Source organism: Silurus aristotelis (assembly GCF_946808225.1).
Source record: "Silurus aristotelis genome assembly, chromosome: 4".
In the NCBI taxonomy this organism is placed as follows: Eukaryota; Metazoa; Chordata; class Actinopteri; order Siluriformes; family Siluridae; genus Silurus; species Silurus aristotelis.
In genome coordinates, this window is record NC_139577.1 from 24798888 (window position 1) to 24824429 (window position 25542).

General features: G+C 39.5%; 3 protein-coding genes and 1 long non-coding RNA gene across 4 annotated transcripts in view; 3 read left to right on the plus strand and 1 right to left on the minus strand.

Annotated features, from left to right (window-relative positions):
* Nucleotides 1-25542, minus strand: part of LOC310724443 — a 430012-nt gene that overhangs the window by 199213 nt on the left and 205257 nt on the right. The gene's annotated exons all lie outside the window — the stretch shown is intronic.
* On the plus strand, nucleotides 732-9390 carry synpo2la (synaptopodin 2-like a). The gene is made up of 4 exons (XM_083539009.1): nucleotides 732-1013; nucleotides 3003-3154; nucleotides 3777-4483; nucleotides 6720-9390. Exons 1-4 carry the CDS (start codon nucleotides 912-914, stop codon nucleotides 9254-9256), a joined length of 3498 nt encoding a protein of 1165 aa, XP_083395135.1. The 5' UTR covers nucleotides 732-911; the 3' UTR covers nucleotides 9257-9390.
* On the plus strand, nucleotides 15182-22603 carry myoz1a (myozenin 1a). The gene is made up of 6 exons (XM_083538993.1): nucleotides 15182-15361; nucleotides 16624-16720; nucleotides 18710-18897; nucleotides 19002-19248; nucleotides 19513-19696; nucleotides 21467-22603. The coding sequence occupies exons 2-6, from the start codon at nucleotides 16633-16635 to the stop codon at nucleotides 21699-21701; spliced, it is 942 nt and encodes a 313-aa protein (XP_083395119.1). The 5' UTR covers nucleotides 15182-15361; nucleotides 16624-16632; the 3' UTR covers nucleotides 21702-22603.
* usp54a (ubiquitin specific peptidase 54a) overlaps nucleotides 24029-25542 on the plus strand; it is a 59566-nt gene continuing 58052 nt past the window's right edge. The window contains exon 1 of the mRNA XM_083538290.1: nucleotides 24029-24253. The gene's annotated coding sequence lies outside the window, so the exon portion shown is untranslated. The remainder of the gene's footprint in view (nucleotides 24254-25542) is intronic.

Genomic DNA, 25542 nt, shown 5'->3' on the forward strand with positions numbered 1-25542 from the left:
GCTTGTCCAAAAATGCTTCTCCTGCTCCTTAGTATGCAGTTGTTAGTTCCTACCAAATGTGGACCAGGTAGGCACAACTAAGAAACTCAAAAATACGTGCCCTAGGCTCACTGGTGCGTGTAGGGAGTGAAGGCTTACTCATCTGATTCAATCCCACAGAAGAGCTACTGTATAGCAAAGGTTCCACAGTGCATTACAGCCTGCCTGTGCAGGGAGCTGTGTAGCTACAGACTGGTCAGTGTGCCCATGCTGATCCCTGTTCAACACCATAAGAACTTACAATAGGCACAAGCATTAGAATCTGGCAATGGAAGTAAGTGGCTTAGTCCTGATTCATGCCTCGACCATTCAGAACTGATTTGGCGGTCTGGGTGAGAGGGTGGATTATGGTAACAATGCTCAAGTACATATACCAGATTTGACACTTGGGTAACATTTTATATCGAGAGGTACATGAAGGTTTGGGACTTGAGCCACAAAAGAAGACTCGCCTCTTAAAAAGCAGTTTTGAGGTAATGTGTTAATGTGTCTGTCATCTATTACATTTAAAAATGAGCTCCTATTAATAGTATGGTAGCGTCCCCCCGTCCCCCCCCGGTCTGGCTTGATGGACAGGACAAGTGCAGGTTCTCCCTTTAAGCAGCACAGAATTCCACCATGTAAGCAGACATTGGTAGCAACCCTCTCCCTCCTTTGCTCCTTTTTAGAACTCCGCCCCTTCATGAAGCTCCAGTTCGGAGAATGATTGTAGGACCCGAGTGTGACTTTGTGTGACTCAGGTTGACAAACAAAGTCGCCTCAGGAATATTGCTGTAGCTGTAGGTTGAGTGCTTTTCTCTAAAGGGCACCATGTAAAGATGGAGTGAGGGCTCTCTTCCCCGAATCCAGAATCCAGGAGGCAACGCAGAAGCATGGTGGTGGAGGAAATCATTATTACACTCTCCGGTGGAGCACCATGGGGCTTCAGACTTCAGGGGGGAGCGGAGCACCAGAGACCCCTGCAGGTTGCCAAGGTATGGCTTATCTGAGCCCTAGCATGATCTATGATGCCAGCAAACTATGTCTTCAGACACCTGTTTTTATTCATCTGTTTACAGATCACTTTTGCTTATGCTTTTATTTTCTAAACTTCATCTTTTGCACTATTTAGGCAAGGTTAATAGAGGCTGAATTATTATTATTATATATTTTTTTTTTAGTGAGTGTGTAACAGGAATCACTAATTGACTAATAGCAATGTGAACTTTTAATCTTCTAGAATGAAGGACATTCCCACAGTAAATTACTTACTAGAGAAACATTCTATTTTAATATTGGTTAATATTTTATATTATATATAGGTTTTCTATTTTGCTCGTATTTTAAAATCAAACCTTTTTTCCTAAAAACTGAATGTTTGTGCTGCTCTTTTAATCTTCGAGTAATATTTCTAACTTTTTCAAAGCATTAAAACAGTTCCCACACCACATCCCTGGTCTATTTGAGAGGAATCCACTTTAGGCAGTGTCCTATCTAAGCACAGGGTTTCATTTCCTGTAGTATGCGTTCACGGTGAGGACTGTGTTGACCATGCAGAACTGTACTTGATAGCAGGCTATTCTAGACTGTTCGAGAATATCATGCAAAGAAGCTTTCCCAAAGGGTATGGTCTTAATGTCATGAAAGATATTACTTTCGTGAAACAAACCTCACCTTGGCTGCGTTTCTGCATTCTGCAAAAGCTCCCATTAACCGTAAATGAAATGTTTACTGATCCTACAGTTTTATTTCTTAAAGTTGTTGAAATATCGAGCTCATTAGTTATGTTTACAGCGATATTTTGACAATTCGATTATAATCGCACTTGTTTTTGAGATATTCAAGTTGAACGTAAACTGTTCGAGTGGTCAGCCAGCCTCGTAACCTGATGATAAATATAAGACTGCTCTCAGACCTCAGTTTGATAACTGCTTGTTAACTGAATCCTGTCAAACTCTTTTCGTATCTTCATTTATTCCGAAGAGGTCATGCTTGGCAAAACACCACATTTATATCAAACTGCCTGTACATCATCCAAGAACTGCTTCTGAGCAATTGATCCCGGTCTCTGACGCATGGCGCTGGCTTCAGGTTTCTTGTGATGTCTTCTGTTTGTGAACATGTTTCTAATCGCTCACATTGGTCATGTTTTCTATGTCTACGGTTACAGTTTAGTGCCCTTGAGTTACTCCTAAGTCAGAATAAAGAGCGCTATAACACTTGGTTTGGATTTAATATGTCTGAAGGTCACTACTGAGTATTTTTACAGTATGCATTAATGATTTATATCATCTAGTCAGGTATAAGGTGCAGGAATCACAGGTCTCATGTTTTCTGGGTTTATTTGGGAATATGACATGAGAACAGACCTCATCACCTGAAGTGTAGTTCATGATGACAGCTGGAGGGAATGTCTGTCCTCTCTGACTGGTATTTTAATGTCAGTGTGTGTGACAGTCATCGTGTCCACTGCCTGAGTGGGCTGGATGTGTATGCAAAGCACAAACCAGTAAGTGTTTAATGACAGTGTGATACTAAAGAGTATTCTGAATTACTTAAAGGAACATTTGAGGTCTCGACAGTTTACACTCCTCAACACGACAGTAAACTCTGACATGACAGTAAATGAGTGGAAGTAGCTCTGTGTTTCATTGTGGAAGCTTATTCAAATCTGTTGAAGTTCGAGATTAACACTGTAAGCACGGGATCTTAGAAAGTGAAAACCAGAAAAACACAAATGCTAAATATAACATCAGTGTGTAACTGTTCTCAAATACTGCTTTGATTTGTATTTAAGGACTGCCCCCTTGCCTTTCACAGAGAAAGTCTGTATCTGTTTGCAATATTGTTGCCTTGTATTTTGTTTCAAGAACCTTTGCGTTTTTTTGGGGGGTTAAGAATGGATTGATTTAACAAAGAAAAGGTGAACTTTAACATTGAGGTGTCAGTGTCTATGGCAGCTATTTCTCTCTTCTGATATATAGGTGCGCAAGCGGAGCAAGGCATGCAGGGCAGGCCTGCGAGAGGGGGACGAGCTAGTGTCCATCAATGAGAGCTCCTGTGAGCATATGTCCCATGCTCAGTCCATGAACTTTATTGATAGCATCCCTGGATCACTGCGCATTCGGGTAAAGAGGTAAAGCATTCTTTTTTCTGAGATAATCAGAGAAGAGTCTTTTAAAGAAGACTCTTTTATATTGTATAAAAAAACAAGTTTGTGGACACCTGACCATCACACCTATTTGTAAGTCTTTTCCAAGCATTACACTGAAATGTCCTGAAATTAGAAGTACAGGGCCAGATCATAAACCTGTTTCAGCAGGACCATGACCCCATAGACAAAGAAGCTTTAATCAATTCATGTGTTGCTGAGAATGGAGTGAAGAAACTCAGGAATGCTCACTTTGCTTTAAACCTTCTAACCAAACAACACTGCCTGAACCGCCCTTGTGCACACCCAGAGTCCCCAAAGCCAGGCTCCAAATTGTTGAACATCTCAGATGTGTGGAGATTATTATAAGAACAAAGGTGGGACCTAAACTGGAGTGGTATTCCAGGGTTTACATAGTATCTATGGTGAGATGGACAGATGTTCTCAAACTTTTGGTATTATAGCACTTACCATGTGATACCAACACGTGCACTATAGTTGAGTAAACATTTGGCATTATATAATAATCTATTACTAGTTGTATTAATTTTAATGTTTTTGTTTGTTTTATTACCAACTTCATTTAACTTCTCTACATGTGTGTCAGGGCACCGGCTGGATTCCAGTCGGTGGTTCTGGTGGCTCGAGCCCCTTCTCCCCGCATTGATAAAGAGTACCGTGCTGCCCTAAGGGACAAATCCCCATCCAGCTCCAAAGTGCAGCAGTCAAGTGTTCGCCATACATACTACAGTTCACCAACATCTCACTCTGCCCACAGTGGTGTCACCTCTCCTTTCGGCAGTGAGGCCTACTATGGAGAGACAGACAGTGATGCAGATGTGGCGGCCCAAGTCCGTCACCGTAAGCCAAAGCGGCGCAGCCCCACTAACTCCCCAGGAAAAGCAGGCTACACTTCTCCTGAATTGGGAGAAGCTTCTGAGATGAGTGGATATGACAGTGCACCAGATGTCCAGGGCTTCACTAGAATTGGGCATGGCTCTCAGGAGGGGACCCTACCTGGTGTTGTTCGCAGAGAAGTTGTGTACCAGCCCCCTCCACCGGGAACCTGGTCTTCCCAGACTTCCACTGAGACATCGTCCATGAGTGCAGATGAGCAGAGTTCCCAAGACCTGGTTTTAGAGGAGGACAGTGGGTTCCAGGAGCCTACTAATGTTCCACTGGTGTCTCCAGAGAGAGCGAAGGGAGCACTAAGGCTCAGCTCTCATGGTCAGTTGGTACCCATGGTGGGACCAGTCGATAACCCAGTGGACGAGGAGCTCACAAAGACCTACATGGATAAAGCAAAACAAGCGAGTGAGTATATAAAACGTTGCACTAAAGACCAGTGTGCTTTAGGAATTATCTAAGTAAAATGGATAACATGCAAAAGCAGGTCTCTTTAGTGACAATTAATTGCATCTTTTAATGGACATTAAGGTAGCACTTGTAATCTGGTTGAATTAAAAAAAAAAAATGTTTTATATATATATATATACCACAAGAGCAAATGGCTCTCTATGTGTGTTTTGTGATTTTAGAATCACTGTATGCTGTTAGCATATTTGTTTTTTTAAATGACAATGTGATAAGCTACATGGAACCACTTGAGATGAAGAGAGACAGGTCTCTGAGCTAGGCCAAGGATCTATATTTGTCCTGCGGCTGTGTGGATGAATAAACTGAGCACTTCTCTGATAGGACTCGCCTCTCCAGCTGCTCTCTGGTGTCAGAGTTCTCCCTCTGCCATCTCAGCTCCCTTTTTAGATTAGAGCTTGCCTTCTTACAACTTTCATCTATACTTTATTGTAGATGAAATCAATCCCCATTTTGTTTGTTGTGTCTAAAGGTTTTATTTTCTTATACCTAACAATTGCAGAGGTATCTGCAGCCATGTATTCATGGTCAAATATTTAGACCATTTCAACGGCCATTCGTTTATTTAATGAAGTAATGTCTTGGTCCTTGAACGTTTCCGGTTTAGCTAATGCGCACATTCAAAACGTTTGTTTTTCATTGAAACGTTGTGTACCCAGTAATATCGTAGCAGTTTATTTATTCTTGTGATTAAAAATGTCCAAATTAAAACTAAGACCTTGTTGTTGAGACTCTGTATAGACCAGGAACTAATTTGCTGTTGGAAATTAAAGTGTTAAAACTTCTGAGGAACAAAACACAGACACTTGGATTACAGCAGTGAAGAATGATACTGACTAACACCTCGAGGAAATCTACTTTATCTATCTTTTCTCCAAAACCAACAACACATGATGAACTCAAATTTATTATGAATATTATGTTTATTCGTGACCGCTTACAGGGCTCAGATGGAGCAGTCAAACCTTCACACACACTGTTCCAGCGCAACACATATCAAAGAAATAATTGTGTATACAATACGTTTTGATGCAACATAATTTGATTTGAACGATGTACGCTAGATTCACGTGCGCATGCGCGTTCGTGGGTTCTTGGCTTTGTTCTGCCGATCTGTTTCTCACCACTGCAGTTTGGACACCGACATGGAGCTTATATCATCTACCTCTTTCTACACCATCACTACTCCCGCACAGTAGTTATGAGTTATTCATAAACGATTCGTTCATTTTGAACGAGTCTTTAATGTGACACAGAAAAACGAGTTGTCTCAAAGAGTGACTCATTCGTTTTCTATTAGTCCGAGTCGTGTGCCCTTTTGTCACGTGACTCCCATATACGCGATGAAGGTGATTCATGGAACGAAATGTACTAATTGACCAAAAATATATATAATATATATATTTCGTTCATATATGAAGGCACAGACTCTTCATTTCTGCGATTTCCGAATCACAGTTCTCACGGTATTCTCTATGGATCTTATTTAAAGTTGTAGTACATCATTTATAAGCTTAAATTTCACCCAGTTGACAAACAACTGTTAACTGGTAACCCTAACCCATCAAACCAAAACAGAGAACGTTTGTGACAGCGTTTAAACTTGCGCCAATCTCGCCAAACACAAGATAAACATCATCTGCATTGTATGTCCAAATGTTTATGCTTTTTCCGCTAAAGGGGTAATTGCAGTCATCCAGACTACGATAAGTCTTTACCACCTCTCTCGTGTAAACAAACGCACTCTGACTTAACCAGATAATAATACATGTCTGGATACGGTAATTCAGGTAAAAATTTTATGTTCTGAGTGAAATATTGTTGCCTCAATGTCTGATTTAAGGGGGTCTATTAATTTCCCCATTGTCATCCATTTTTTAGCTTTTAGAAATATTGAAACTGTTTTGAAAAGTATTTGTTAGCCATTTTGTTTTGACAGGTCCATGCTTTAAAAATGGCGCCACCGGAAATGCGCAGTATCATCACAACGTGTTTATTGTTTAGTTTCTTTGAAATGGTCTATAGTATGTGTGCATTGAAACCTTACAGGTTTAACACACACCCCCCCCCCCCCAGACATTACATCCTCTATGCATATGATGGACAAGATTCAGGATAAAAATCCTGTATGTTACAGCTCATATGTCTAATATACCTGATGCTTTGTCTCATTTAGAACTGAACCGTGGTGACACAATGCAAGACAAGCAAGTGAAGGAGGCCCGCAAAAAGTGTCGCACCATTGCATCTCTGTTGACTGACGCACCAAACCCCCACTCCAAGGGTGTCCTTATGTTTAAAAAACGCCGCCAGCGCTCTAAGAAGTACACACTGACCAGTTATGGCAGTGTTGATGAGGACATGCAACAAGATTCCCAAGAGGAGGACAGCATCTTCCTTGGAAGTGAATCTGAGTTGGATGAGGAGGGGTTCAGTGCAGCACCTGATCCCACATGGGACAGTGACTACCTGGATATTCTGGAGAAAAGATCAGCATCTAGAGGCCTGGAAGAAAAAGAAGCAGAGGATTTTTTAAACACTGGCCTGAGTGACACCACAGGGAAGGGGGCAAAATTGTTTGATCAGCAGAGGAAAAGAGCTAAGGAGCATGACAAGAAGACTTCTCTTGCTCAGGCACAACAGAGTCTAATGCACAGTCAATCTCAGCCCGAAAGCCAAACACAAGAAATACAGACACAACCATCACATTTTTCTGTACCAGTAAAAAAACAAGTGAGACTCTGTGTTCAGCCACCACCAGTTGCACCAAAGCCCTTCATACCACCTGAGCTGATAAGGCAAGAGGAGGGTACTACCAAAACACAAATGACCGGATCCCCACCTCAAGCAATTCCTTCAGCCATTAATATACATACTGCCAGCATAACAATACCAGGCCCTACCCAGGTGAATTTAACAAACCAACCAGTAAATGCTGCATTAGCAAAGATACCTCCACCAGCAGCTACTCTGCCTGAGGTGCCTGCTAGCTCTGTGTTGAATCGCACAGCTCGTCCATTTGCGCCTGGGTTCATCAGCCACAGAGCAGCCACAGTACCAGTTGTGTTTCGCCCTAACACTACTAAAAAGACTCCCAGACCAGTCTCAGTGGCAGTGATGGCTCCTCCTTTCTCAACACCATCTGATGACAAAGTTATAGTTCTACATCCTGCTAGTTTCACAGCAAGCCAGATGAGTGCTACTGTTCCCTCTGAGATATCGTCCACATTAGTCCCTGTGCCCGCAGAGCCTGCTTCATACCCTGCTATACCAGATCCTGCAGCCTCCCTTACTTTAAATTCACCCACAATGGAAAAATGTCAGCCTTCTATTACTCAAACTACAGTGTCTGATTCTTCTGTTTCTGCCATTGTCATTGCAGCTGCTCCTCGTGTTAGTTTCACAGATCCCACTATTATAACCTCCACTGCATCCTTTCAGTCCACTGTCCCTGAGTCTTCTATGATGCATGTTGCCCCTGTGAATTCAGATGTTCCTGCAACTCATGTGACGATTCCTGTAGCTGGTGGAAAAACTGGTATCCTTCAAGAGGCTCGCCGCCGTAATGCAAATAAACCAATGTTCAAGGTGTTCGAGATCAAGAACAACTCGCCCAATCCTGAACTGCTGTCTATGGTGCAGAATTTAGATGACAGACATAAGCAACCATACACAGAGCCTGTCGATATCATCCAGGATTCATTCAACTTTGATGAAAGGAGGGGACGAATTGCACCACCAGTGGCTCCTAAACCACGCATCATCCCGGAAATGTCTCCGATTCCTCAGGCAGAGGGTAAAGGTGCTGAGCTTTTTGCACGAAGACAGAATCGCAGAGATCTCTTTGTGATCGATTCTCCTCCTTCACACGTTCAGCATCAGCATACACAGCCCCAGCCTGCTATGACTATGAGCCAGCCATGTGAGACTTCACCCTGGAAGTACTCTCCAAATGTTCGTGCTCCCCCACCCATCGGGTACAACCCTCTCCTGTCCCCTTCTTGTCCCTTGGGTTTACAGCATGGAGGAGCAAAGAGTTCTGAAAAAACCTCCAAGGTAGGTAAAAGTGGTCATGGAATCCAGAAGGAAGGTATCAAGGCAATAGACTTTATGAGACGGCAGCCTTATCAACTCAACTCGGCCATGTTCAGGTTTGGAGGTAACTCCGGCACACAGTCCTTAGGTCCCTCCTACCAGAGGCAGTCACAGTTGGGCCACACCTTATCCCAACCCAGGCAAGTACCTGTTAAGGCAGCACGTGTGTATGAGATCAAACGATTTTCTACTCCTACTCCTATGTCAGCTCCAACGATAAACCCCACAGTGATAGCTCAACGTTCACAAACCACTCTGGCTGAACCCCTGTGTCGCACTGACATGGTCTCTCCTACACCAGCACCTGTTTCCCCTCCACCTCAGCCTGTAACTACATCCGTGTCTGCACGAGCTCCAGGTTTGCCAGAACTTCCTAAACTCTCTGCCACTCCCATATTTCTTCCTATTCCATACTCACCACCATCTTCTCTGTCCGGTATGTCAAGCCTAAGTGGCCATGGTCTCCAGAGTAACAAACAGTTCAAGAGTGCTCCTGAGCTTAGTTTCCTGCCACCAATTCCACAAAAGCCTGCAGTCCAGGCACCCAAGCCACACTTTATTGCTACACGGGGGGGCATACAGCCTCATGTCTGGAGGCCTGGAGCTCTGCATAAATGAGTAAAACACTAAAGAAATAATGAAAATGAGTCCATATTATTTTTAGACAAACTAGAAATATTAGTATAAGCTACAGATATTTGGCACAGGAGAATAACAGTAGGTTTATATAGAGCAAATTGAAAAAGACAAAACTTTAATAATTGTGGCAAAAATTGTCTGCATATCATCCTGCCTTGTCATTCTGACCGGCCTGACCCCACTATTGTCTAGTGGATGAATGGGCAAATCCTCACCTCCAAGTTCCAAAATCAAGTGGAAAGCCTTCCTAGAAGAGTGGAGAATAATATAACAAGTGGGGACTAAACCTGTAGTGTGTTGTTCATCTGACACATATAGGTGTGATGGTCAGGTGTCCACAAACCTTTGTCCATATAGTATATTTATCAATGACCATGTTTAAAAGCATTTACATTTGATTATTTTGACATGTCTGAAACTGAATTTACTGTATGTTTACAAAGAGGAAGGAAAGATTTGCTTTGTTATTATTAGATGATCGTATTATCTAATAGCTAGAGTTAGAGGTTTTTACAGTGTTTTGATCAGAGAAAAGAAAGATTATTAGGGAAATGCAAACACCAAGTACTGAGAACTGTGAGAAGAAATACAGATTGCAGATAAGGTACTGAAAAACAACACATTCAATATCAAATCTGTTGCTACTGGCACCCAGTCAATACAACTACCAAATAAAATTAATTATTGTATGCTATCATTTACATTTTTAGCGAACTCTGGGCGGGGGAAATGTTTACCTTTCTCTAAAGATGATCATGGTTGTTAACAGAAAGAAAGGGGACCACAAACATATTAAAAGTCCTTATACCCACTACAAAATACAGTGAAGGATCATTGATGCTTTCAGGCTGTTTTAGTGTATAGCAAGTGGTCCAGTGAAATATCTCACTCACTGTAATTCATTTTATAACTTCATTTTGCTGATTATCATAAACATTGCCCAAATATTCTGAAGTGGATTGTATCTGTTGGGAACTACATGCTTAAATAAAGTTTCTAAATGAATTGGGACTGCTACTGTACATGCTGGGCAAAGGAATAAGGTATTCTGGACCCCTGCTTCTCATAAACCAATCAGAAATTATATCTGTCCTGGCAGAGCCTGGAAGGAACAGGTGCATGAGTGTCACAGCCTATTTGTGGGAGCAGCAGCAAACCAAGATCATCCAAATGGGCTCTGACTCTTATGTTTCAGACACATTCTAATAAACAAATCGAACAAATGTATTTATTTATCATGCCACGGTAAAAGCTCAAACTAGCAGTTTGTTTAAGGTTATGTGGGCAAGACAATCCATCAGGATAGGTATAAAGACCATCAAATTATTGCTGTTTTTTATATATATATATATATATATATATATATATATATATATATATATATATATATATATATATATATATATATATATATATATATATATATAAGACATGCATACTGACCATTCAACAGGACTAAACACATAATTTAGTCTGAATGGTAATTAAGCAACTTACTGAAATCAGACTTAATGATCTTATTGCCAGTCATGTTGTGGTTGGGGTGATGTGAGATGGTGATAAATTCCCAGCTAGTTGATTGTGAACCTGAAGTGACATTTAAATGTGTGAGCTTCTGAAGCCACTAGAGAGAAAGGAAAAGCAGAAAGCCAAGATGATCTGTTATAAAGGGTTATCAAGGCAGCACTGAAGGAAAAATTAGCAAGTAGTACAAGAACTCATTACAGGAGCATATTATACTTCTGAATGTATGAGATGCTGAGAGAATATAAGAAAATATTACGTACTATAGATAAACATTGTATTTTATTTTTTTTTTATCTATATTATATCTCAAGACATTTAACTTTTTATAGACACCATGTTAGAAACTGTTGATCATGTCACACATACAGTTTGTAATGATTTACTGCCTTCTTTTGATTTATGCACTCCTCTGAACTATGCACGTTACGCTTTATAGGAATAATTGCACAAACATTTCATGAATGTTCAGCAGATAAATTGTAGTAGACTGCAGTGTGGATCAAATTGTTTGTATGTGGTATGACTTTTGATTATTAGAATCTTGGGTGTGTGTATATGTGTGTGAGAGAGAAAGTTTGCACAGGCACGTACCGATTTCATTTATTGCGGTCTGAATTACCTGAGGTGAAAATGTATTTTTCAAGAAATAAAAATAAACGCAAATGCTTCTCAGTGACTGATTTTTTTTCTGCACCACACTGCCCCCTAGCGTTCGCTTTGGTATTACAGTTCTACGCTGCAGGAAGATTTGCACACGACACTAAATTAGTAGTAACTACCCTGACTGACCATATGGAGGAGACCTTTCCCTATTTGTCCAATGGTTCTTGAACCAATAACCTGATCTGATCCCATCAAGACTTAAAAATATCTAGATCCGTCTGTTTTTATATCATCAACTTTATAGAACAAAAAGTAAACGAATAAACACTTTATATACAGCTCAAATAACAGCAGCACTTTCAGACATTTTAAATAATAATATATACGCACAGTAGCTTTAATGAAATACTGAATAATGTTATTGCAGCATATACAAAATTTTATTTGTACTCAAAGCTCAACAGGGCAGTGTTTTAGACAGGTTTTAAATCAAGCTAGTAGTAGGCTTTAATCTAGAATAGTTAATAAAAGTTAATAATTAGTTATATTAATAGTTAATAGTTACTTACACCTAAACTGTGGAGTCCTGAGCTAAAATAAACTGAAGTAGCAGGATGAAGGTTGCCTATAAAACAAGGAATGAACCATGAAAAGTTTTCAGTTGTATGCAACTGAGAAGCAAATGGCAGTGGTAGCCAAATAGAGAGTGTGTTTAAAGACGTTTACTGAACATGAGAAATGTCTTTTAAAGCAAATGGTTTCAAAACATCCTGTTATTGAAATAACCTGCACACATAAGATGTGTAATCGAAGAAGACTGATGCCTGAGAAACTATTTGTAATTATTTTAATGCACGTAAACACATCTACAAGAACAATACCACTAATAAGTTAGTTTTTTAAATACAGGTGTTGTTTAAGAATATAAAAATAAACCTAAAAAAACCTATGCTGCTGAAGCTCGAAGAGAGAGGTTTAAGACTGGTGGAGGACCTGCAAATAGACTCGGACAAGATGGACGGAGCAGAGCCAGCAACCTTTGGTGAACCTACCAGATCTCTGATGACCATCTAGCTAGTTTAGATGATGGCTAACACGCACCTTCTTTATGAATTTTATTTTTGATTTTGTTTCTCTCCTCTCAAACTTTAATTTGCTATTAAATCTATATTTATTTGACGATATATCTGAACTGTCATTGATTCAAGGGAAAAGTCAGAACAGAACTGAACAGTTGGACGGAGGTTTAACCTCAACATCCTCAGGAGCAAGGGTGACGAAGTCTAGCAGTGCTGGTCACCAGAAGCAAAGTCTTACACGCCATGAAATGGTAGCCATTAAATTCCAGTAGTATCTTAAGGAGAAGTATGAAATGAAAATAATGATACTACAAGTTGAACTGGAGATGAAGCTGGAGGAGGAAGAGATGCAGCAAGATCAAATGTCATATCAGTACATAAATGTCAAGTTGGGTGCTATGATGGTTTCAGTAACATACCAGACAAAATATTAAACTTTTAAATATCTCTTATTTGCTCATTACATTTGAAATAAATCAAATCTGATCAGATTGAAAGGTAAACAATGTAAAAAAAATATCTAATGAGAGTGGCACAATGCAAAAGCATCTCTATATGCAAGTCGTCCTCTGTGGTCTGTTATAAATGGTGGAACATTTGATTAAAAACCTCTTCCATTGGGAGATTTCGGCATCCTCGCTGTTTTAGGTAGTTGTCAAGATGACAGCGCAGCATCTTCTTGGTTTGATTCAGTGTTTTCCAAAGGCACTGAAAGACACCAAACATGCACCCTACTAGACCCATAGTGCAGGTATGAGCCTGGCTGTAGAGCCATTGTACAGATGTCAGACATTCGGGAATCATGAATTGCACCTATCCAACGTACAATGTTTGAAAAACTGTAATTGGGGCATGAATACACCATGGAAATCAATGTAAAAAACAATTATTTGTTTCTCGAGTTCCTCAGAATCTGGAGTAAAGGGACTTTTTATGGGAATATGGGTTCTATCTATGACTTCTGGGAAATTTCTATATTCATTGAATTGTACCTTGTACATAGCCTGGGTTGTAGCATCAGGAAAGTTTATGTAATGTGCTCTTTATTCAAAATAGCCTGACTTCAAAAAAGGGACTGACTTTGCATACTGCTGGTTCACTGACCACATAATTCCCCAGTCTCCTGGTAAAAGGTGCTACATGCCAGAAACCTTAAAGTTATGAGCATCTGGAGACAAACTGGATCACTTCTGTCTGCAAGAACATGCTAGTTGTTACTAACTTGTTTAGCTGATGGTAAACATTGATCTTCATTGACATAGTCCAAAAAGTACAGTGGTCCCCGTGGATTTTCAGATTTTCGGAACCCCTGCGAGTTCCGAAAATCCGCACATTTTGGACGCACCCCCGCAGCCCCTATGGTACCTTAGTGAATTCATCTAGACATTACGTCACTTTAATACAATAATGTGTTTTGAAAAATCTTCATGAAATGTGTTAGTAAAAACAGTTTTAAATGTTATTCCTAACATTCCCTGAACATTCGATCCTCCAGTGATTTTTAAGATAATCCGCAACTTCCTGTTAGGTTCCAAATGAGAACCTGCATATTTTTCCGAACCGCGAATTATCGGCAGTTGACTGTAATCCATGTGTGCTGCAAATGACATTAATCTGAAGTTAAACCTGTCTTAAGCCTCAATTTAGTCCTAAAGTAGCTCTACACTTTTCCATGAAATCAGACTATTCAACTCTGGACTAGTCTAAGACTATTTAAACTATGGCAGAGAAAGCAGATTTCTATTAATTTGGTGGAAATTTGGCACGATTTTAGTCTAGGACTAGGCTTAATCTCTGTCCGGGAAACCGCCCCCTTTGTCTATGACTAATAGTCATCACAATACATAGTAGGAAAGTGATATTTACAGTTAAATGGTGAAGCATTATTCTCATCCTGAATTTGGGGCTCTTCTTTCCAATTTTATTTTTTTTTTAACATCGTTTTAACTTTCCCTTTTATGTTATACAGTAATTAAACTTTTAAAATGTCTAAAGAACGAGTCTGTAATAGATTCACTCTGTTATTGCTGTAGAAATTTGCATTCTCTCATCTTAATGGTAAAAAAAAAAAACTAAATGTAGGTTAAACTGTCAATTTTTGCTATTTTTTCCCCATACAACACTGTTCTGTTGTTATGCCTTGTTAGTGCACTGTGCTGTTTGTTTATTGTCTAGTGGATTTACTGTACAATTTTGCACAGATTTCACACTAGTGTGTATTGTGTGTGTATGGTGTGTACCAGAATTGTTGCATCTTGTACTGTAATGCTGAAGAAACATAATTTTGTTATATAGCTAAATGGCACTGGGAACATTTGACTTGACTCATGTTGTGACTGAATAATGGAGAACTGAGAATTTAGAAAGTTAGAAATTCAAACAAACAAAAAAAAAAAAACAGTAATATATTCAGAGAGCATGTGGTGAGAGATTAATGGCCTGTTGTATTGAATGTGAAAAAAGGTGAAAATCTTACATGGGGAAGAAGATAATTAATGCAGGAGGAAACAGAACAACTGCCACCCTCAATATTCTGAGCAGTCCTTGCTCTGTCAGACTATTTGATAACTATACTCTCTCACCCCTCTGCTATATTTAGAGCATGAAGCATCTGCAAGAAAGATATTAGCCTCTTGATATGACCATCGACGCTTGCAGCCTGAGACCCCCCTCTATCCCCTTCCCTATCGTACACGCCACTTCTTCCTCCCCCCCTCTATGATTTGGTATCCAAGTCCTGACTGGATTTTGCACTCCCCATGATCTTGGTCCAGCCACAGGTCAGCGACACCCTGGGATTTATAAACTTTTGATTGTATCAGAAGTTTTGCCTCTTCTTCTTAAGACCACTTCTGTACAGGAGTTTAAAACCAGGGTGAGTGGATCACAGTGTGTATGGGCTCTGCATTTGCATGAACCATTTTATAATTTATCAGCAGCAAAGATTATGTTAAATCATAAAACATAAAACCAACTGAACTACATGTCAAAGAGTATCATGATTGGAGACAGCCTTGCAGTGATCAATACATATGCTATTATTAAGTTTTTTTTATCGCCAATCTTGATTCAAATCAGATTTTGGTTCCATGTATTAAAGCGCAGGCAGTGAGAGTGGGAATGTGCTGAGCCGCCCTCTACATTGCCCCGGCTGTTGATTTTATATGGAGTGTAAAGCCTGGAATATCCAGCTGGGGCAACTTGAGCTGCAGGGTGCACAGGTCGTGTTTTACAAGAACACCAAGAGCTTTCCTGTATCCCTCCCATTACAACACGTTTTATATCAGTATTTTATACCACTTATGTAGAATTAGATAAATGTTTTCACATTTGAGATTGTGAGAGAATAAAGTCCGTTGTCACATCTGTGATGCCAACACTCGCTACTAAAAGGTCTTCAAAATGGCATTTATAAATAGCTGGAGTAGATAGAATTACAGACAAGTGAATGCAATGTTTGCTATTAGCAGAGTCTTGAGGTGGCAGAGGTACTGTATGTTACATGTATTTAAAATGCTATCTGATATTAAAACACATATTGAAGATTTACAGAAATGGAGCAATGCCACCTGCAATATGCAAGATGAGACTCCCAATATGCCACCATAAACATGTGGGTACAGATATTGTATATAAGATTTTCATTCTTTTACACAAAAAGGCCAATCCAACTGGTAGCAGTGTGGGGTTATACATTTCTCTTTCTCAGGTTTCAGTGAGAAATCTGTGGAATGTGGGGTCATACACACACACAGACATGACGTGTGTCCAGCACCTTGTCCTGCTGCAGTAACACTTCTACAGCAGCACTGCAGGCACCAGATGGTGCAGCACTCCTGATTAAAAAAACTTCTTATGGTGGCTAATGTGTGCCTTAGACAATACCTTGTTCAGAGCAACAACTCAGGAAAACAAGGAAAAAATTATAATAGTGACGGTAACACGTTGCATGAGGTCAGGCAGATAGAATAGTGGACAGGTAAAGCCTGTTAATTGCGGTATAATAGAAAAAAACCCCACAATATCTAATTTCAAATTAAAGGAAAACAATTCTCAGTAATGAACTTCTAAGACAATTTTTTTAAACTGAATATTGCCTACTTAACTATTTCCCTTTCATTTGGTTTGATTTCCCAGTTTGGAGTCATGCCTCTTGCTGGAACACCTGCCCCTCCCTACAAGAAGAAAAAAAGTAGCAGAATCATCACTGACCTGTCACATATCACTCAGAATGGTAAGGCTCCTAAAAGATATCACCTCTGACTATAATGGATACTGAGACCCATGCAAATGCACTAAAGATTTACTTATTTAGTAGAGCCACATTTTATTTAAATGTAATTTTTCATAGTATAAAGTTGACAAACGATTGGGAAAGTATTAACACTCACTATGAATAGTAATGATGGTGAATGAATGGGTACTTTCATGTGGTATTCCTCTGAAATGTATTTAATACAGTGCATGTTTCTTCAGCTCACCTCATCTGTGAAATGCACACAGTGAGAGCCGATATGGTCTATGAAAGGGAGAGATTATCAGCAGAGCACAAAGCACAGAATGTATTTAACCACGGGGCCTTTGATTCAATAGCAGGTCAGACAGCGAGTCTCTCCATGACTAAACATTCAGGTCAAACTGGGAGACAAAAAAAGATGCATTTATAATAGGGCTGTCCACATAAAAGTGTTAATAATGCATTAAAGCAAATTTATTTTAACGCCACAAATTTTATCAATGCACAATTAATGCAGTTAATTAGTGCATTTCTGTTTGACCATTTTTTTATTAAAAAAAATATATATAAATAAATAAATATAAAAGAGGCAAAATTAAAACCTTCAACGCAACACACATTTATTCACAATGTCATTTCTTTACTTAGATCTAAAAAATTATTTTTAACATTTGTTTTACTGATGCGCAAAGTCTCCAATCAGGCACCAAAAACCACCACGATGCCACACATCTGGCAATTAAAACCGTCTGTGTGGAAACATAGCAAAGGTTCGGTTTTGTTTCCTGAGGATTTACTTAATTTTAAACACCATAATTATTATACAAATATTTTTGTCTTAATGCTTTTTTTATGTTGAGTCTGGTTTCACTAATAATAAACATACATTTGCATAAAGCATCCATATTTGTCCATGCCCATGTTGCATTAAAAACTTGAAAATGATTAATTTAAGGTACATCTGTACAGAACAGATATATAAATGTGTGATTAAGTTGTGATTAATCGTGTGTTAACTCATGAAAACCATGTGATAAAATATTTTAATCGATTGCCAGCCCTACTTTATAATAATGTTAGTTCGTACGAGACACTCAAGATTTCCGGGGTCGTCAATGAGAATCTAAATGACTACATCATATATGTCCATATATGTTCACTGCAAAAACAACAGCTGTCTATTTAAATATCACAGAAGTGCCTCTCGGGTCCACACAGGGGCTTTGCTCCTGCTGAAAATACTTTAAACAAGATGCACTGGCTAATTAAAAATAATCAACATGTACATCAACGTGTATTCTCTACCTTGTTATGACACATTCCTTTTATGAATACAGAGGGGAAAAGTGCATATAGGATTACAATTTTAAATGAAGAATTTACCGGTATTTCATTGTTCATTAGGTGTCTGTTTTGTATTTGTGTCTGAGTCGAATCATTTTTGGTCGATGAGAGGTTAGATAGTGTGCCTGCTAAAACACTGGTTAGATTACATTAGATTATTGCTCTCAGTTTCCGGTCCGAGTTTGCATTTGCATCAAGTTAAAACCAGTTTTTAGATCAGTGATGTGTAAACGTGCCTGATAACTGGAAGGTCCTGCTTACCTACATATCATGTTTCTTTCTTTGTGTAACACTGAATCCTGGTTGATGCTTTTCTGAAAAAAGTTCACATACGAGGCAAATAAGCAAAGATCAAACAAACATGAATTCACATGCACATCACATAAGTTTACAGAACGTGACAATAATTTAAATGGTTATGCAAATAATCAGCTGATCACAGAGGCTATGACAATGACAGTTAATATAATTTAAATTCAACTAAAGGACATGCTAATTACTTTCATTTCTAACATCTTAGATAATAAATACTTTTAGATGTGGCTGATAGATTTTAGAAAGCAATGCATGCTAAAATAGCAGCTATATAGAGAGAAGAATGACTTGTGAAATCTAACTACTCATCTCTCTTTGCACCCCCAGAGTATGAGTCAGAGCCTGAGGCCTCAGAGTTTGACTTGGGGACGAAGATCAGTACACCCAAAGACGTAATGCTGGAGGAACTGTCCCTGCTCAATAACAAGGGTTCCAAGATGTTTAAAATGAGGAAGATTCGTGTTGAAAAGTTCATCTATGAAAACAACCCTGATGTCTTTAACAGTGACTCAACTGTGAGAATTAACATGCTATACAGTGTACTTCAGTATACTATTCACTACACTATGTACTGAATGTGTTTACTGGTTCCTCTGCTTATTTGGTTTTCTTCTATCAGGATAACTTTCAGAAGTTTGTCCCTGGCATTGGAGGCCAAATGATAGATGTTGGTGGACGTCTGGTTGGCGGCCATCTTGTTGGTAGACAGATAGTTGGTGGACAGATAGTTGGTGGTTCTGCTCCTGTGCCTCCTCCCAAACCTGGCAGCCGGGGTAAAGGAGCAGGAACTGGAGCAGAAGGAACAGCTGGCGGAGTGGGTTCAGGAGCAGGCAAGAGTGCTGGCTCATCAGTTGAGATCTTACAAGGTGAGTAGAAGAGAGTAATCCAGATTGTGGCCTCCATACAGCAGCCATATCAGTTATTAGGTCATTTCCACTCTCAATACAGCGTGAAAGGTTCTGTCTGAATAATGCAGTTGACATCAGTAGGCCTGCATGAGGACAAAGCTCATTCTTATATCAAATCTTATATACTCAATATGGTTGAAAAAAAAAAAATGCAGTAGCCTCAGAATTCTCATACAGTATTTTTTTTGGGACCCTTCTTTTGAAGACTTGTTTTCTCCACAGGTGCAGAAAGCACTAAGGCTGCTGGTTCATCAAAAGAGAAGAAACGAAAGGAATATATTAAGACATATGTTTCACCCTGGGAAAGAGCCATGAAGGGCAATGAAGACCTTGTTTCTACTATGAAATCATACATGCCAGGTCCCAGTATTCACCTTGAATTGCCCAAATACAAGTGTTTTAACAGGTATCATGCTAACTATCTGTCACTCACACTGATTGCTACACTCTTAAAATTGCTACTGATAAAACCTTTTATAAACAAGATTTCAAAAAAGATTATTTTTACCAAGACAAGTCATGATTGACAAAGACTGAGTTAGAGCTCTTCATTTATTATGAAGGCAAATCATTATCTGTGGAAAAATATCTCGTTATACAAGTAGGGGCGCTAAAACATTTGACACAATAAGGCATAATAGAGATGGAATTGTCAGCTTGATTTTATATGAGCGAGATAATTTGACATAAACTGATTCTTTCAGCTTCTACATGACTCATTTCCGTGTTCCCAAATCAAACAGTTTTTGGTCTGTACCTAGTGAACCTTTAGGTAAAATCTCCCAGTCAGTAACAAAATAGAATTAATCCCTGAATTCTAAAATCAGCAAAGTGTTATATTTTTATTGAATAAGCTACTGTAACAAATCTCACTGGCTCCGCACCGGAAGAAAGACCAAGATCAATTGACCAAGCAGAGCTTTTGTTTTTCTTTTGTTTTCCCATCTTAAAGTCCGCCAGCGCGGAGAGGTGCGGCAGACGATGGAATGCCAGTTTTTGCCGCGGGTCCCATCTCGCCACACCGGTCGCAGGTTTCGGCAACACTCCTCCTTGGCCTGATCCCACTCTCTCCACAGTGGAGTCTCCCTTGGCATCATACCCCTCTTCCAGCACAGGGTTTCGGCACTACTGTAACAAATCCCACTGGTTCCATGCTGGAAGAAAGAGAGACAGGAAAACGTTCACCAAGCAGAGCTTTCTTTACTTACTTTCATTTTCCTATCCAGTACTCACGCCGGGGCTCACCCACAGTTCAGGTCGGCCCACCTTCCTCCGGCGTATACCCTTCTCACTCCCCGATCGCCATGCTTTCTTTTTCTAATGCCCGCCATGCCTTTCCCTGGCGGCCGCCCTAGTGCACTCACCGGCCATCACATCTCTTACCGGCGATCCTTTCGCTCTTCTCTGCTTGGTGGTTCACTCCCTGAGGCTGGGGTCTCTCTCCCCTTTATTGGCGTAATTAGTCTCATCAGCTACAGGTGTTTCTTACTGCTCATTCCGTCCGGCTCCAGTCGCTCACCGCTGGCAGAGGCCGCATTTCTAAATTAATATATTTGTTAAAGTATTTTTGTTACTTGTATCATATAGTGTGCGATTTCTAATGGAGAATCATGAATACAGAAAACTTAAAAATTCATTTTTTTTATATTTATATTTTGTATTTTATTTGGAGAGTAACAGTATTCAATTTGTCTTGTTCTGATTTTAAAGGGAAAGTCTCTCTGGAAATGGGAATTGCCTCCAAAGGTTTATCAGGAAAAACAGGCTCAAACAATTGACTCATTTTCCTATGTTTGTCGGGAAAGGTTGGCTATTGACTAATGTGGACATTTATCTAGCCAGCATGGAGCCTTTAGCTGTAAATAAAACTTGATAGCATGTAGAAACAAGACCAAACTATAGAGTATATTATCATTTTCTATGAGTGTGTGAGAAAATTCTTTGGAAAAAGAACTTGTATGAGTAAAATTTTTACAGTAAATACATTTCGTGTTGACTCACACCAAATTTTCATTGATCCCAGCGTGCTAACAAATGTTGTGTCACAACAACTAAAATGCTAAAACTTTCTTCTGAATCCTGGAAGAGTGTAAGCATGGAGCACAACCTAATTTAAAAGTAGCCTCACATTGTTTTAGGTAAACATAATCCAACTTACCCATTCTCCCCCTTTTAGGTCAGCCATGCCCTTTGGTGGCTTTGAAAAAGCTTCTCAACTGATGACCTTCCAGTTGCCGGATATCGAGACAGCAGCAGAAGAACCGGAGCCTGCAGTGGTGTATCATCATGACATCCACTCAAGACCCTCCTTTAACCGCACTCCTATTGGCTGGGTGGGCAGCGGAGATACAGGCAACATCCACCTGCAGATAGATACCATGCCATTCGATGGGGAGACTGATGAGCTGTGAGGAGTGAACATCTTAGTTCTTCAAAACAAGCTCATTCTAAATTTACTTCCCCAGGCATGCTTTGCATTTCTGCTAAACTACCTGTTCTTTCTTTCTTTCTTTCTTTCTTTCTTTCTTTCTTTCTTTCTTTCTTTCTCTCTCTCTCTCTCTCTCTCTCTCTCTCTCTCTTACACACACACACACACACACACACTCACACACACACACACACACACACACATACGCAGTGCTTCCAGGAATGTCATTTCAATAATATGCATGTTTAATATGTGCTTCAACATCAATGGATCACTGTGTGTGAAATCAGTCTATGTGTCCTGATCCCTTCACTGTTTGAAGTGGGATACGTGGTCATGAACAAGTATGTGCAAGTAAAGAAAATATATGAACATTATTACAGCTACAATCAAACTAAGTTTTAACTTATTAATTTGACCTTAATCTCTTTTCCTTCTGTGCCTTTTACATACAAAGTCACTTTATGCACATGTGCTCAAAAGAGATTTATGTGTGGATAAATGAGTAGCTGAACTCTAGCAAAGAGCATCCATTACCAAAATGTTGTTATTTGAAGTAGCACCTGATCTTGAATGTATTTATTTAAAATGTACATTTGAGACGGAAAGACATTTTGACTTGATGATGATAATGATGATGATGGTGATGATAATGATGACGACGATGACGATGTGAGTATACAACATGTTTCCTTACTGTTGTTTGGCATGTTGATAAAATGAATTATAAGAGTTTAACACCAACCCTGCTTAATAAATATTTGATAGCTGATCATTGTCACCTTTCTGTTCTTTCTATGACAGTCTGAGAGTTTCATTGCTTTAAATGCAAATAAACTGGAAAAGAAATATGCAGGAATACAATGCAATAATGATAATAATAATGTTGTTGTTATTGTTGTTGTTACTACTACTACTATGAATATTTAAAAAATATGTGTAATAATAGTAAAACAAGAAACTTTTTTTTTTGTGTCCAGACATTTACATTAATGCATCAAAAAAAAAAAAAAAAAATCTCACAGTATGAACTTAACAAGTACAGAGCAACATGTGCACAAAGTTGCAAGATAATTAATAAATTCAATGCAGCAGGTGTCCGTGTATATTGTATAATAATAATAATAATGCATTAAATGCATAAATTTGATAAACAGCTCCAGGGTTCCCCAGATCTCTTTTTTCTGAGCTCCTGTTACTTTTTGCATAGAGTTTAACACAGTTCTCTTTAAGTATCTGTTTGAGTTTTTGCCACATTCTCTGTTTTTCCTCTAGTTCCCATAAAACAAGCCAGTAAGTGGAACGTCTGCATAGTGCCGTCCCATGTAGGGTTATTCCCCTGACCTTGAAAATGAATAAATGAACTGAACAAGCTGATGAAGATAAACTACTGTAAATGCGTGTATATAATGCAAGAAATTAATAAGAAATAATTTTTTGCTTGTTTGTTTTAAAACAAGGCATGTTAGATAGACGTATGTGAAAAAGGTAATTATATGCAAAAAAAAACTCAAACAATAACAAATAAAAAGCAAAGTACAAAGAAATAGGTGACAGCCAGAAATGCTCTCTCTCTCTCTCTCTCTCTCTCTCTCTCTCTCTCTCTCTCTCCCTCCCTCTCTCTCTTTCAACAATTTTTATTGTGGGGTAAATATAAATTATATATATATATATATATATATATATATATATATATATATATATATATATATATATATATGAAATTTTCAGGTGAACACAGCTGGATGAAAACAGCATGCACTGTATTAGTTATGGAGAAAATTCACTAGAAGCTCCTGATTTGTCGCACCTGCGGGAATCTCGCGAGATTCGTGGACACAGTCGAGATTTCGGTTACCTTGGCTGCGGCGCACACACGCAGTGACGCCGGAGGATGTGTAAAGGGACTGAGCGGCGAGGGAACGGAACGCCACCGACTCGCACCAGGCAAGCAAACTGAAATAAAACAAATACAAATGTGCCGTATTATTAACACTTGTTCCGACATTATCTCTTCGTTTCTCGGTTTGAAATCGAGATGTAGAGTAAATGCGCGCGCGCACGCACACGTGCTGGTCCCACAGAATGAGTGACGTGCGCTGGTCCCGTGCTGCCGCGCGCTTCCCTACTACGCAGCATGAAAGTGTGCTAGCGTAGGTTACTATGGGGTTACCATAGTTACCCGGGAGGCGTAGCAGAACGGCGTACTGTGTAGTAGGTTAGTGTGCAGGTTGTGACGGAGTTGCTGTTTTGTGCAGCGTGAGTAAAAGATGCTTTGCGTGTAGTTTTCGATTTCTGATCCGAATGCACGGCGTTTTGCATGGGAATGGGCTCATGTGCATGGAGGAGAAGGAGGAGGAAACACGTCCGAAGCAGATCCTTAAAGCTGCTGACGAAGCTGCTCGGTGCTCAGCTAGCATCTAATAGCATTGCGCATCCACTCCAGACTTCATTACCAGATCCGGAGTCTGGAGTACGAGATGAGGCTTTTGTTCCAGTCCCGATCTCCCACGTCTGCTGTCAAGACTGGGGCAGGTATCAGCAGAGGTGACTTGTGTCTACTCTGTACATGATCTCATACAGTAGTTCCTTTTTTTCATTAGTCTTGTAGGTCCTTTAACTCCTGTATTACTCCTGTACTCCATCAGTCATTGTCATCATCCCTGGTTCTCAGTGCAGGTTCTTGAGGTACCTTGCAACTGCAGACCTCGCTGAGGTTTTTTTTGCAAAGGGATTGTTAACCAGATGTTGGACATGTGCAGATAAGACCGATTCATATCACCGTATAACATCTGTTGCACTGGCAAGTATGCTTCAAGCAAACCTGCTGTGCATTTTGCCCAGACTTTTCAAAGGGATATAACTCATTCTACTTCAGTATTCACTTAATCGTCTTCAGTAAAAGCTTTCATTTTTATCTTTTCTTTTTTGTGAATGTGTGTGCACCAGATTACTGTAGTGCAGGGGGTCACCAACCTTTTTAAAACTAAGAGCTACTTCTTGGGTACAGATTAATGTGAAGGGCTTCCAGTTTGATACACACAGTTTTCAGTTGGATCTGAACTAACAAATTTGCTCAATTGACCTTTTATTATGTTATTATTAATAATTAATGATATTCATCTATGTAAAGACACTGATCATGTTAATGATTTCTCATAATAATTATCAACAATGATTTAACAAAGTGGGAAACAGCTATTTTTAGAAAAGGCCCACGGGCTACTCATGTGGTCCTTGCGGGCTACCTGGTGCCCGTGGGCACCATGTTGATGACCCCTGCTGTAGTGTCTCCTCTAAATGACAATTATGTACGACTCGTAGCAAACACCCCTGGGATATCCCCTCATATCGGGAAAAAAAAACATCTATATGTGACTAAAAAGGTTTAGACCTTTGTGAAAGCTCCTACTGCAAAAACCAAGCAGATCTCCCACATTCCAAAAACCTTGCAGTGGGGGACATGTTAAGTTGCCCCAGAAGTAGTGTTAAACGCTGTATTGGGATTGTGTGGTTTTTAGATTAATTCTTTTAAGACTCACTGGACATTGTAACTGGGCCGGGCTCTGGATCCACTGTAAATCGCTGACCAAGATAAAGTGATTATTGAGAAGATAGAGAGAGGAAGAGAGAGATGGGTTGCAAATGATTCATATGCCCAAATTTTATTCTGCATTTATACTTTCCATTATTCCAGAGCAGAGTTTCTTATGATATTGATTTATCTGTCCATCATGAAACAATAACTCTGTTTTATTGTGGTCAGGGTTGTGGTAGACACAGAGACTATCCAAGGAGAACATATAAATCAGTGTATATCTTGA